This window comes from Eublepharis macularius, chromosome 1 (assembly GCF_028583425.1).
Source record: "Eublepharis macularius isolate TG4126 chromosome 1, MPM_Emac_v1.0, whole genome shotgun sequence".
NCBI lineage: Eukaryota > Metazoa > Chordata > Lepidosauria > Squamata > Eublepharidae > Eublepharis > Eublepharis macularius.
In genome coordinates, this window is record NC_072790.1 from 182,203,705 (window position 1) to 182,217,687 (window position 13,983).

The 13,983-nt window shown below is 38.4% G+C and overlaps 1 protein-coding gene across 2 annotated transcripts in view; it reads left to right on the top strand.

The window, feature by feature from the left end:
• Positions 1 to 2,087: 2,087 nt before the first annotated feature.
• The window catches only part of ENAH (ENAH actin regulator), a 148,877-nt gene continuing 136,981 nt past the window's right edge, over positions 2,088 to 13,983 (top strand). For both annotated transcript variants that reach the window (XM_054979705.1, XM_054979714.1), the window contains exon 1: positions 2,088 to 2,474. In XM_054979705.1, coding sequence (XP_054835680.1) covers positions 2,470 to 2,474 — 5 coding nt within the window. In that variant the 5' untranslated portion in view covers positions 2,088 to 2,469. The remainder of the gene's footprint in view (positions 2,475 to 13,983) is intronic.

The following is a 13,983-nucleotide window of genomic DNA, read 5'->3' on the forward strand; positions in this document are numbered from 1 at the left end:
ATTCAGTCTTAAAGCTACAGGAGTTGCTCCTATCATTTTGGATGTTTTTTGTCTGTCTGTCCATCTAATTTCTGATTTTTCTGCAAACCGGGGCTTTTCTGAGGTTTGTAGAAAGATCTGTTTTGTCTATTCATATCCCCAAGCTCTATATTTAACTATGTTTAACCAAGATTTGACCATGCTGAGAATTAAATATATTCATTTCTAGTATATTATCTTGGAATATTTAACTTTAAATGCTACATCAGTACAGTGTAACCTTGTTATTACAAAGTGCTTTTGTTCTAATTTCAATATTTCTATAAACTGCTAAATATATCGTATGGAGAAATAACTCAGCAATAAATAGTACTAAGCAGTCAGCAAGGTCTTATCCTTGAGGAATAAACAAGTCATTAATTTTTTTCATGAAAAGTTGTATGTTATGAAATATGGAAAACAAGGCAAATATTATAGTGTTCAGATTCAGCTCCATTTTAAATTAGGGAAGCTGAAAGAACAGAAAGATAATATAATTTAGTCATGCTCTAAAATTAGACTTCAGCCAAACCTTCTGTCCATCTATAATAATCTGTTGCTTTTGGAATAGTTATGTTAGCCCTCTGAAAAACAACATAATTCACTTTTAGCCCTTATTTTTCCTATTTTTATACAACCATCCCTACATATCATTACATGGGAGTAAGCCCAACTGAATGGGAATTATTTCTGATTAATACATAAGACTGGACTGCAAGACAGACTATGATCAAATGTGCAGCCCAATCTCTACTTGGACATAAGGTCCTTCTGAGTTTCATAGGATTTATCTCCGAGTAATTACACACACAATTCTAGCTTTAGGCTTGACCTCTCTCTGAATATACATGAAAATAAGCTTCAACCACATAAAAAATAAAGATTTACTTCCAAGTTAATTTTTGTTGTGCACAACGTAGTATATTATCTTAGTTTCAGATAGGTAGCCATGTTGGTCTGCAGATACTGTATCTGAAGAAGGGAGCTTTAACTCTCGAAAGTTTATACTCTGCCAATCTTGTTGGTCTTCAAGGTGCAACTGGACTCAAATCACAGCTACACCATCAGGACACCATCCATATATGCCTGAAGCAGATTTTTATTTCTCTCCTTCTCCTTTTCTTCTTTTTTATGATAGTCAGTTGCAGAAATGGAAACTGAGAAATACATTCATCTTCAGCAAAGTCAAGACAAGTGGTGAAGATCTGGCCAAGACTATCATGGTAAGCTGACAGAAAATGGGGCCCCAGAGGTTTAGCAGGCCATTTCGGCTCATATATCTAAAGGAAATGACTTCTGACTCAGGAAAACTCATATTGAATAAATATTAGTCTTTAAGGTGCCACTGGATTTTTGTTTTATGTCCCTGTTAAGGAAATCCGATTCTCTAAGGTTAAAGTAAAGGAAGCATTGAGCATGTGTGGAATCTGGCATACTGAAATTGAAAATGGGATCATACCTACCAGTGTGGCTTTGGTTGAATGGTAGCGTACAGGAGGCAAAGAAAGCATGTTGAGAATTCGTCCAGAAACTTTACTTAAATGTTCAGGGTGAATTAGGAAATGCATATCCTGGTAAGCAACCGGTGATTTGACAATAGGGAATTCAAGGCAGATCTCCTGAAGAAAGGACTAAGCAGTAATAAATGCAATGCAGGTGTCCTTACCAACCCACACGGCATGCAGATAAAGGAAACCAGTAGCACCCTCCTGGCCAAGTGAGAAGGGTCTGCAAACCGTGTTCCTTGCCCTTCCCCGGTTTTAGACTCCAGCGGGTAAGCGAGTTGCGGAGCGGAGTCAGGGCCCGCCATGGACGGCTAGAGGGAATGCGTGCAATCCGAGCGTGCTGGGGAACCGCCCGCCCGGTCAGCAGGGGCCGCCAATGAGCTCGCCGCCCTGGCTTTCCTCCGCAGCTGGTCGAGCCCGACACTGCCAACACCCCCTTCCCCCACAGCAGAGCCTGAACGGAATGCGCTGGGAATGCAGACCAGGCGCCGGGCGGGGCTTCGTCTGCCCCGCCCCTCGGCGTCCCCCTGCGTGCCTGCACCTCCCCCTTGCCTGAGCCGCCGGCGTCTCCAGCCAGCCGCCTCGCGCGTTGTTCTCCGTGTCCCCGACCCCTCCGCCTTCTCTTGTTCGCCCGTCTCTGCCCCCACCCCCCGCGGCCCTCGAGTGTTGGTTCGTTCTCCCCCCCCCCCCGTTTCCTTTCTTCCCTTTTCTTTCCACTCCCCGCTGTGGTCGGGCTGGGCCAAGCGGCGAAGTCGGAGGGCGCAGGCGAGCGAGTCCGCCGGAGGTTGCCAAGGCAGGGACTGGCTGGCGCCTGAGGGGACACCCCCCACCCCCTTCCTCCTCCACTTTCCCTGCGCGTCGCCTATTGAGATTCCGGCCGGCTCCTGAGCAGAGCGAGGAGCGGTGGGGGGGAGAAGGACGCCCCCCCCAGCCCTTGGGCACAAACATGAGGTGAGGAAGACCCGAGAGGCTCTGACACCCCCCCCCCCGGCCCTCTCGGGAGCGAGGAGGGAGACCGTTACTGGAGGGGAGGGAGGAGGCGCGGGAGGGGGGTTTGCAACGGCGAGGGTTAGGGAGGGATCTTTGGGTGGGTTTACAAAGGGGCGCATCAGGATGAAGGGGATCCCCTGAGGCGTGGGGAGGGACCCTGCTAGGGAAGCCGCGGGCAGGCGGGAGCTGTCGATCATTTTGCGGGGAAGGAGCTGCGGCGAGAGGGGTATTTCCCTCCTCCCCTCCCCCAGGTATTTTGCATTGGAATTCCCACGGTGTTATTTGCGGGGGGGGTCTCCTTCCCTTCCCCCCCCTTTCCGATTTTTTTTTCATAGAAGGTGTGTGTGTTCTGTGTGCCTGCAGAGGGGGGAGGCATTTTTTTTTGCCGGCGAGGGAAAAGAGAAGGGATTGCGCGGATGGTGCGTCCGTAGGGATAATAATGGCTCATCTGGTGTGCAGAGCTTTTGTTGCAAACGAGGGGTGGGGAAGGGGTTTGGGGTGAGTGCGCAGAAGGGGAGGGAGGTAAGGCTACTTCGTGAAGGCAGGATGGAAGTCACTGTCATCCCGGGGTACGTTTGGCCGGGCGGGGTGGGGAAAGGACTGGGCTGTTTTCAGTGTCCTTTATTCGCGTTTGAAAACCAGACATGGTATCACCTAGGTGTTCGCCACAGCTACAGAATTCAAGCGGAGAGGTGGGAAAGCGTTTCTCCCGGCGTGTGTTGCATTGCAGCAGCCCCTGCTGGGTTTTCTTTTGTGTAATCGATAATGGGGGCGGGGGGAATCACATACACATAACATCCTAGCAATGAGGGAAGTGTGAAGGTTAAAGTTATTAAACGGGGATTCTTTTTGGATGTCCGTATTTCTTCCCCTCTCTGTGGCCACCTTGAGGAGGGGATTCGTCTTGAATTTTTTAAATTTCTGATTTTGCTGTCTGTAGCCACTTCTCTCTTCTCTTTGACTTACTTAGAAATACTTGGAAATGGGACTTTGTAAGCTGAATGCTGTTCATCAGACTCCAGAGGAGCTTATCCTTTTAGCTTAAACTATGGGGTTTGGGTTTGCCCCTAAATACATGTCATTGTTTTTGGATTTCTTTTGTGTTAAAAGATTAATGGCCAACAATTGCCAAGTCCTTTAGCATGTAATACAGTAAGCTGCTCAGGATATGGCCCCTGGGTTTTTTTAATAAGAAAAAATATTAAGTAACGGACTTTGCTGGGAATTTAAGTGGTTTCTCCTGAACTTTTTAGAGGAATGCTTTCTAGTGGCATGCTATACAATCAAAAAGTTGCATCTGTGAAGTTGTTCATTTGTTTTTCATGGTTCTCATCTTGTTTATACACTTATAATTTTGTTTGTAGTATTATTACACATTGACGACTCCTTTTTCTTTAAATGTTTTCCAAGCTTTTTCTCTGCTCTTTCATTTGAGAAAGCCAGTTGCCTTTTACAGGTTGAAAATATTAGATACTTCTGGGTTCTCAGTGAATTTCAGTTATTGATCTAATTAATATACATTTAATCAATAAACTTGAGTTTACATAGTGTAAACTTCTACTGGGTTTGAAATTTTTATTTTCTGTAATGTGTGTATCCTCAACCACTTTCTGTGCCCAAATACAACAAAAACTGTTTTTAGGAGCTTGTATTGCTTGTGCATATGTTTACTTGTTTGGACATGCTGCAACTCCTTTTCAACTGCCTGCCATTAATTGTAGGATATGTATATAATGAGTTGAACACATGGTAAAAAGATGTGTTAACATGTGTTCAGTACTAGTGTTGACAGGCTATCATGTATTTAAACATATGTCAGCTCATTCATCTAAGATATACTCCTAGCAGGCAAATTGTAACAGAACTTTAATAAAGGTCACATTCTTGTGTCAAATTGGTCACTTAAAACTTCCAATTTTCCTGTCAGTTACAGAGCTATACAGACTTCTCTTTTAACTTGCACAGTTTAAAATTTGGTTTCTTAAATACCCCTTAAGTAAAGGATGTGGGTTTTTTGAATAAAGCCTTGGTATTTATGATAACATATGCAAAAATGTGCAATGAAACAGCTGAAAGTGGATGTAAATCATCCTTGTGTAGACTGTACTTCATTTTTTTTTTGACTGAGCAATGTATACATTTTGGGGGTGGAAGGAGACAAATTTACTGCTTTCTATGAATGGATCCTTTTCTAACCTAGATTTTCAGTGATCTGTTGGCTAACTCATTTGTCTAAATTCAGCATTTATCCAAGTCTAGACAAAACTTTACTGCTCTGTGGCTAACTTCCAAATTTTAGTAATTTTTTATAGCCTAGTATCCATTAATGGATTGATGATTCAGGTTTGTAACTATTTGCCACTACTGCAAGTACTGCTTTGACACATGACTTACATTTAGTTAGTTGTTCTTTAAAACCACTTTAAAACCATCTGTGTATGGTAGAATAGTAATAGCTATTTGAAAATTAATCTTGTGATGCGTAACTTTCATTTAGACGGCTTCAGTTTAATTCATTTTTTAATTCAAGCAATGTTAAGGTTGTACAATACAAACTTTTAAAGAGAACTTTTGTGTTTTATAAGTCAATTTGGCTGCTGCCTATAAGAATTACTCACTGTACAATCATTTTAATTAAGCAGTGTTGCTTGAATGGGGCATCCAGGAATACATTATAAGGGAATTTCATAACCTTGCCGATTGATAATTCAAAGTTGCTAAAAGTGCTTATATTTGAGTCTGTTATCTCTGGAAATTAACAAGGTATCTTAACTATTAGTATTATACACCACGATTTCTGTGCCACAAAACAAACATTTGGGTGTAATATTTTGTTGCAATATTATGGAATACTTACAGGCTAACTTCACATCTTAGATCTTGTCTGGGAGTAATAAGGAAATCCACTGTACTACTTACCTAGATTTCTAAGATAATTTAAAATTCTGTGTGTAGATAACATGTAGTTTCAGCTTTAAACTTGTAAGTATTTCTGAAACAATTTTCTTGCTGATATAAAATCCTGTGTGGTACTAAGCAAGCAATGTATCTTGTTCTTGAATCTTCAGGAAAATGGAAAATTACTGTTTTGGCAGCATGATTGTCTGCAGAGTTATTCCAGTTTAAGCCTATTGGAATCATTGGTGTTAGACTGAAATTGTTCTGTCTAGAACTGCACTGTGAATTTAGATGTTGATTTCAAATATTAATACTTTGAACTTTACTTCTAGGTTCTATCTAGAATATTTAAGAGTATTGTTAATAAAGGGAAGGAATATTCAAGGGATTATGTTACATTCATAAAACTTCCACTTTCTGCAATGAAAAAATCTACCTTGTGGTTGAATGTGGTAGTAAGAATAGGCTTTGTATGCTTTGCAACTATATATTTTCACTTATTTCAGAACATTAATATATTCTGAGGCCAAAAAGATGCTAAGTTCCATGTTATCATTTTGAGAGAGGCTTGTAAATTCCATCGGCATTTGTAACTTTGTGTGAAGGTTTAACACAGCTCTTAATAAAATAAAAGCCCCTGCCAGAGATGTCAACCAAACAAATCAATATGACTGTTACCAGTATGAGATATCGTTGGTGTGGCAAGTAGTTTGTCCATAAGCTGATAAATCAAATAGTAACACATTTTAGGGGAGATGGTAGTTCTGAACTTAGTAAGTCATATTTATTTTATTTATACCCCACTTTTCCCCCAATGGCAACCCAAAGTGGCTTACATAATTCTGTTGTCCTCCATTTTATCCTCACAACAACCATGTGAGCTACACTAGGCTAAGAGTATGTAACAGGCCCAAGGTCACCCAGCAAGCTTCCATGGTAGAGTGGGGATTTGAACCTGGTTCTCCCTGCTCCTAGTCTGCCACACCATGCTTGCCCTCTTTATTTATTTATTTATTTAGGATTTTTGTAATGTTGTTATTAATAGTTCACATTGATAGAGAAAGCTTATTTCTATTTAAAGTCAAAGATTATTTTGTCCATTTTCTGTAATAATGATGGAGTAGATAGAAACATGTGACCAGCATCTGCATTGGTTTTACATGTCATTAATACAGGTTTTACATTTCATAGGTGATAGATAGGAGTCAGAAGTGTAGCTTAGCAGATGAGTCGAGTCTACTGGTTCATGACCTTGCATTATTGTATTCTAGGTAAGACTTTACACCAGTGTGAATCTAATTATAATTACTGTTCCAAGATGAAGGGGCAAGAGTTATTACTGCTTACTGCTTCAGGTGCTTTTTCTTCATCATGCCCAAAAGAGGGGTTTGCCTCTTCAAAAAGTCACTATCCTTTTGCACATTAGGAAAGAATGTTTGAAAAGATAACTATCATTTTGTATTTTAATAGAGAAAGTACAACAGTGTGTCTAGTATAACCAGTTAAAGGATTGAATTTACTAAGCTTGGAACAGCATGCTGCACATGGTCTTGTGCTGTTAGTTGAATAGACTTGCAGTGACAACAGAAGAGCACAAAAGAAAGTTTTAACTGGTGACTAGCATCTTTTATGATATGTATGTATTTTGCACTTTCCTTAGGGCTGTCAACCAGTTGAAGGAATTTAGTCAATTACTTGAGTTTTACTCAGTTGGTTTAAATGTACATAGGACTAAAAACAAAAGTTCTGAAGCAGAAAACTGGCTTTTGGGTTTTAGGTTATGCAAGTGATATAGCATGTATAATCTTACAAGAGGATTCTTTCCTCCGTGTGTGAAAGGGAAATGTCTTTTCTAAGATGGTGCTTGCTGCTTGCAGTTTTAATATTTTATTTATTTATGTCATTTATAGTCTGCCTTTCTCACTGAGACTCAAGGCGGATTACATAATGTGTGTGAGATTAGTACAATCAGTATCTAAGACATTTCTATACAGGACATTTCCATAGACAATGCCATAGGATAAATAAATAGTTTATAAAGACTTAGCATTAGCAAGGATGCAATACAGAGTTGAAGAACTGCTGAAACAGAACATAATCAATTCTAAAACTGACATTAGACAACATGGAGTGCAGGTAGTATATAGAAGTACAGATTTAAAGCAACAGATAATATGTAAGGCAACATAGTGGTGGAATCTATGGTCCCTAACTCATTAGCGAAAGCATCTGAGACCCCCTCCCTACAATAACACTCTCCTATCTGAATAAATAATTAGGTTTTGCATTGTTTGTGGAAAGCCAGGAGAGTGGTGGCTCTCCTGACCTCCTCAGGCAGGCTCTTCTACAGGGTAGGGGCCACCACAGAGAAAGCCTGTGTACAGTGTGCTGTTGATTTTGGCCATGTGCAGGCTGGCTCCTGCAAGAGACCCTGTTCAGATGAGCAAAGCTGCCATGAAGGAACATAGGGAGGGAGGTGGTCCCGTAGGTATGCTGGACCAAGGCTGTGAAGAGCTTTGTATGTAATAACCGATACCTTGATTGAGCACAGTAACTGATAGGTAGCTAATGGAGTGTCTGTAGGATGGAAGTGATGTTCATGCTCCTGTTTGCTCCTGATAACAGTTGAGCTGCAGCATTTTGCACCATTTGGAGCCTCCTAATTAACTTAGATGGGGAACCAACGTATAGTGCATTACAATAGTCAAGTTTTGATGTTACCATAGCATGGATCCAGGTGGCAAGTCAGCTGTGTATTAAATTGTTAACAAAAAGATTTTAAATAGATGCATATTATTAAACTCATATTATGCTTATTTGTCCTGTTTTAGGAAAAGGACATTTCTACAAATTTGGCTTTTAATGACAGTTGAGGGTTTATGCTTTTCCTGTCGTATGTGGTGGTCTGTCTAATAGTCAAGGGCTGGCTCATGCTGATTTGTGGTATTCCCACCTTCCAAAGTTGATAGCAATATCTACACATGTGAAGATGGATTGCTCTAGAATGGGGTTTCCCTTCCTCTGTGAGCCCTTGCAGTACCACCCTTCGGTTAAAATCTAAATGCAGTACAAAAAAAGATGTTAAATTCTACATATATTGGAGAAAAAATGAGTAAAGACATTTGACTTCTGAGGTCAAGTATTATCACAATGGGGGGCGTGGCGTCGGAGCCTTCGGGTATGGACGCACATTGAAAGATCTCTGTCTCCTTCCTCCCTGTAAACCCTGGAAAACAGCTGATATCGCTTACCCTGCATTATATATTTGAGAAAGCAGACGCAGAGGGAAAAGAAGATCTATCTAAAATCAGCAAGAAATTTGCAGCAGCTCTTTTACAGCACAACTCAAACTATGCCTCAGGAACGCAGCAAGGCCGAGCTATCCAAAATGGCCGACAGGAAACTTGTAGAAACAAATGCAGCAGCAAAAACTAATAACCACTCCCTTGAGGCACAGTTTGCAAAATTTGAAGAGAACCTGCTCAAGCAAATGACGCTGCTCATCCAACCACTATCTACACAATTAACAGAAATCAAATTAGAACTTCAAAAGACAAATCAAACAGCTGAAAGTGCTATGGAACTTAGTATCATGACTCAAAGAGACGTAAGAGAAATATATAATAAACTAGAACAGCAGGAGGAAAGAATTCTTCACCTGGAAGTATCAGCTCGTTACAGAAATCTCAAGCTCCGTGGGATTGAAGTGTCCCTTATAGAAAATGAAAATATAATCAGAACATTAACACCTTGGCTATCTAAGCTGCTGGGCATTAAGGAAGGCACAAGCCAACTCATAACAAAAGCTTATCGCATCGGATCTTTAAGCCAGCAGAAAAAAAGAAATATGCCGAGAGATATCATTATTGAAGTACCAGATACTAACATCAGGAAGAAAATAATCAATGAAGCAAGATCCAAAGGCTTTCTATTACTCAATAACACCCAGATACAAGTATACAGTGACCTGCCTAATGAAGTTCTCTTAAAGAGAAAAGAACTTAAACCCACAACCGAGACTTTGAGGAGAGCAAAAGTACAATACAAATGGTGGAATTACACGAAACTACTGGTCTATCACAAAGGACATCGTCTTATTGCTTCGGACTACGACTCTGCAGCATCAATGTTAAATGAACTGAACTTAGAAGAACCGATGGAAACAAGCAAACCAAGTCAAAAAAGAAAATTTTCTCAGTCAACATCTTCATCCCCTTAGAAGGGAAGTAAAATTTCAGTAAGAGACAATTAATTTAGACACTTAGCCACAATGCTAAAATTTAAGGGAAGCGTTATCATAATACTCTTTATTGAAGATTCAAAACGGGGTAAGAAAGGGAGGGGGGAGTTCGGTCCTTTCAATGTAACTCCTTTTTTAGTTAAGCCCGGTAAGTTTTGGTATATACCAAACTAGTGTGTGAATAGAACACACTAGCTAAAAGGGCTTTGGGGAACAAATCTATTATTTTTGTGCAGTTTGTAACAACTGGCCAGGGGATTTGTGGGAGGGAAAGGATTAGAAATAGATCTCCCATTATTGTGATCTTAGAGCTAATCAACCAAGAGTTCCGTGGGAGGGAAAGATAAGATAACTAGGGAAAGGGGAAAGGGAAACATCAAGGGAGGGGGAGAAATTTGTAAAGCTCATTTGTATTGCTAATTCAGACTTAAAGGGCAAAGTTGGGTGGGTTAGGGAGGAGGAGGGAATAGAAAGGAAGAGAGAGGTGGGAAAGGAGGGGGAAAAGGGGGAAAATTAAACGAAATAAGTTGATTTATCTAAACAAAGGATATAAGAAAATAGAACAGAGTAAGGAGTTAGAGAAAAGGAGTGGACAGCTAGGGAAAATCAAATAAATCCTTCTATATTACATTCAAACTACTTAGTGTGAAACTACAACACTGCAAAAAAGAGGGAAAGAAAAGGGTAAGAGGTCAGTGGAAAGGAAATCAAACAATTTATTTTCAATAACTATTTGAAGTGTGAATAAAACACTTCACTAATAGAATCATTTCTCTTATTTTATTTTGGCCTATTTTTGTCTTAAAATAAACAAAAGAGAGAAAAGAGAAAGAGGCAAAGCTTAGAAACGTTCAAGGGTAATTGCTAAGTTATATAAAGCTGAATTCATTGTTCAAGTTAATAAAAATCTCCATAAGTTATAAACACAGAAAATCATTCAACTTTTACTTGTTTAAATTTACTTGATACCTGTACCAAAGAACACTCTAAAGATTATTTATAGATCCTATTGATATAGTCACTACTGCAGCAATCTGTGATCTCTTCAGACAAGGTTAGAAGGGAAAGTATATACACAAGTCAAAATAAAACTTTTCAAGTGAACAGGAATTTACTAATCTATTAAAACCTTTAATACTAAGTATCCACAATTCATCTTAGCTACTAAAGATCCTTCATATAAAGCTAGCAAGTTCTTCTATAAATTGAATCCTACCAAACAGTACAAAACTACTACCTATAAATTAATTGCCATAATTGGAAGAAAATTGATTGGGGGGAGAAATACCACATCATCATTTAATTAAACCCTTATTCTTGATTTTATCAATCTACCTTGAGATAGTGCTATTACCAAATAATTAATTAAAATACATTTTAAAAAGAGGGGGGGAATTCATCTGAACAATTCATTAGATTCAATATGTCATCAAATATTAAAATCACCTCTTTTAATGTTCGTGGTCTAGGTAACCCCATTAAAAGAAAACGCATTTTGGCAAACTTAGCTAAAACAAAGTCAGACATCATCTTTCTTCAAGAAACACATCTCCACCCCATAAATAGTCAAAATCTAAAAGCAAGCTGGATACACCTTCAATACCATGCAAAAGGCACTTCTAAGGCGAGGGGAGTAGCTATCCTAATCTCTAGAACCATTTCTTTTCAACATCAAAGCACATTAAGTGATCCCAAAGGGAGATTCATTTTTGTAAAGGGCAAAATAGGATCACAAACTTACACCCTAGCTTCAATTTACGCCCCAAATTCAAATCAAATTGCGTTCTTGGAAGACAGTTTAAACAAATTGACTTCTTTTCAGGAAGGTGAACTGATCTTGGGAGGAGACCTGAACTACACAGTAAACCCAAAATTAGACAGATCCAAACCTAAAAACAAAAAATGTAAAAAAGAAACTTCAAATACTAAGCTAGCAAAGCTTCTAGACAATAACTTTCTAACAGATGTATGGAGACATTTACACGGTATAGAAAAGGATTTCACATACTATTCATCTAAATATAACATCTATACTAGAATAGATTACATTCTAATTTCCAATACAGCAATAAATAGGCTACTTTCCTCTGAAATAGGTAATATCACCATATCAGACCATGCCTGGACTAGTTGTACACTGATGGCCACCCAAGACACATTGAAACAAAGGCATTGGTCATTCAATAAATTACTCATTAACAACCAAAATGCTATCAAAGAAATTAGCAATAACATTGAGCTGGCTATAAAAGAAAACACAACAGATGATGTTAATTCATGCATCGTGTGGGATACAATTAAAGCAGTTACTAGGGGCCATATCATTTCTTTATCATCACAACTAAATAAGAAGAGAAATGTCATGAAACAGGAATTAATAGAAAACATCAAAGCACTAGAACTCAAGCACAAAAAAACTGGTAGCAAACAGACATATAAAAAGTTATTGATTCAGCGTAAATTATTAGAAACCTTAGAAACGAACAAAATTTTGAAAAATCTCCAATATGTTAAGCAAAACTACTGGTATAACAATCCGAAATCATTGAGGTTACTATCATATAAAATAAAAGAAAAAAAATCATCCAATATCATTAAACAGATATATGATAAAAATGGGAAACTACAATTCAAAACAAAAGAAATTCTTGATACTTTTGTCAATTATTATAAACAACTTTATTCATCTAAAATACCAAATGAAGAGAAAATTACACATTTCTTAAAATCACTCAAGAATTTAAAACAATTGGATGACGAACACCGTTTACTCTTAAACAGCCCCATCACACATCAAGAAATACTTGATGTTATTAAATCACTCAAAAATAACAAAACTCCAGGACCTGATGGCTACCCATCAGAATTTTATAAAAAGTTTGCCACACTAATTGCTACTCCACTAATGCATGCTTGCAACACAGTTTTAAATACCGGACAAATACCCCCATCATGGCTCACTGCAACGATCATAGTAATCCCTAAACCAGGTAAAGACTCAACTAAAACAACTTCTTACAGACCTATTTCATTACTAAATCAAGATTATAAAATTTTTACAGCTATACTAACTAAAAGGTTGAATTCATTTATTACACATTACATACACCAAGATCAATCAGGTTTCATTCCAAACAGAGATTTAACTAATAACATCTATAAGACACTCAACTTAATTTCACACAGTCAAAAAAAACAGTTAGAATCAATATTTCTATCTTTGGACATAGAGAAAGCGTTTGATTCTTTAGAAATATCATACTTAAAACAAGTTTTACACTGCATGGGATTTGGAGAGACATTCCTCAAAATAATAAATGCTATATACTCACAAGCAACTGCCCAAATAACAATTAACAATCATCTATCCCACAAAATACTAATCCAAAGAGGCACGAGACAAGGGTGTCCACTCTCACCAATCTTATTTGCGTTGGCTATCGAACCGTTGGCTATAGCTATTAGGGAAGACCCCAAAATACAAGGAATTAACATAGAGAACAATCAATATAAATTAAGCCTTTTTGCCGATGACATGGTTGTATATATTACAAATCCCATAGATTCTCTATACCCACTCCAAAATAAACTACTGGAATTCGGCTCAATTTCGGGCCTTACAGTTAATCAATCCAAGTCACAGCTCTTTCCAATATTTCTCCACGCAAACACTGTTACACATATCAAACAATCTAGTCAGTACCACTGGAACCATAAGCAAATGTCATATTTAGGCATAACCATCCCTAATAACCTTAACCAATTGATGGAACTAAACCACATCAAAACAGTCAACCAAATTAAAGCAGATCTACATAAATGGGGAAGGATTACACCCTCATGGTTAGAACGATACCACCTAATTAAGTCATTTGTACTTCCAAAATTACTCTTTTTTTTTAGGGCAATACCGTTAACAATTCCACAAAAGAAAATTAAATCATGGCAACAATTATTAAACCAATTCTTATGGGGGAAGAAACATCCAAGAATAGCCTTTAAAACTCTTAAGCTAAGAAAACAGCAAGGAGGCTTTAAATACCCTGATCTAGAACTCTATCAGACAGCCACCAGACTATTCAATACATTACAAATTTTAATTACAGCAAATAAGACTGACTGGATCGCAATCTTGGAGTCAGAACTTAAACATTGCAATATACAAAATATGTTTTGGAACACAAAAAAAGATCGACCCCACAAAATAAATAACCCTTTTCTAGAATCAATAATCAATACCTGGGATCGTACAAGATTCAAACTTATACCACAATTCTCAAGATTCTCTTCTTTTATAGAACAGCATTGGTTCCCTCCAGGGCAAACTAAAGC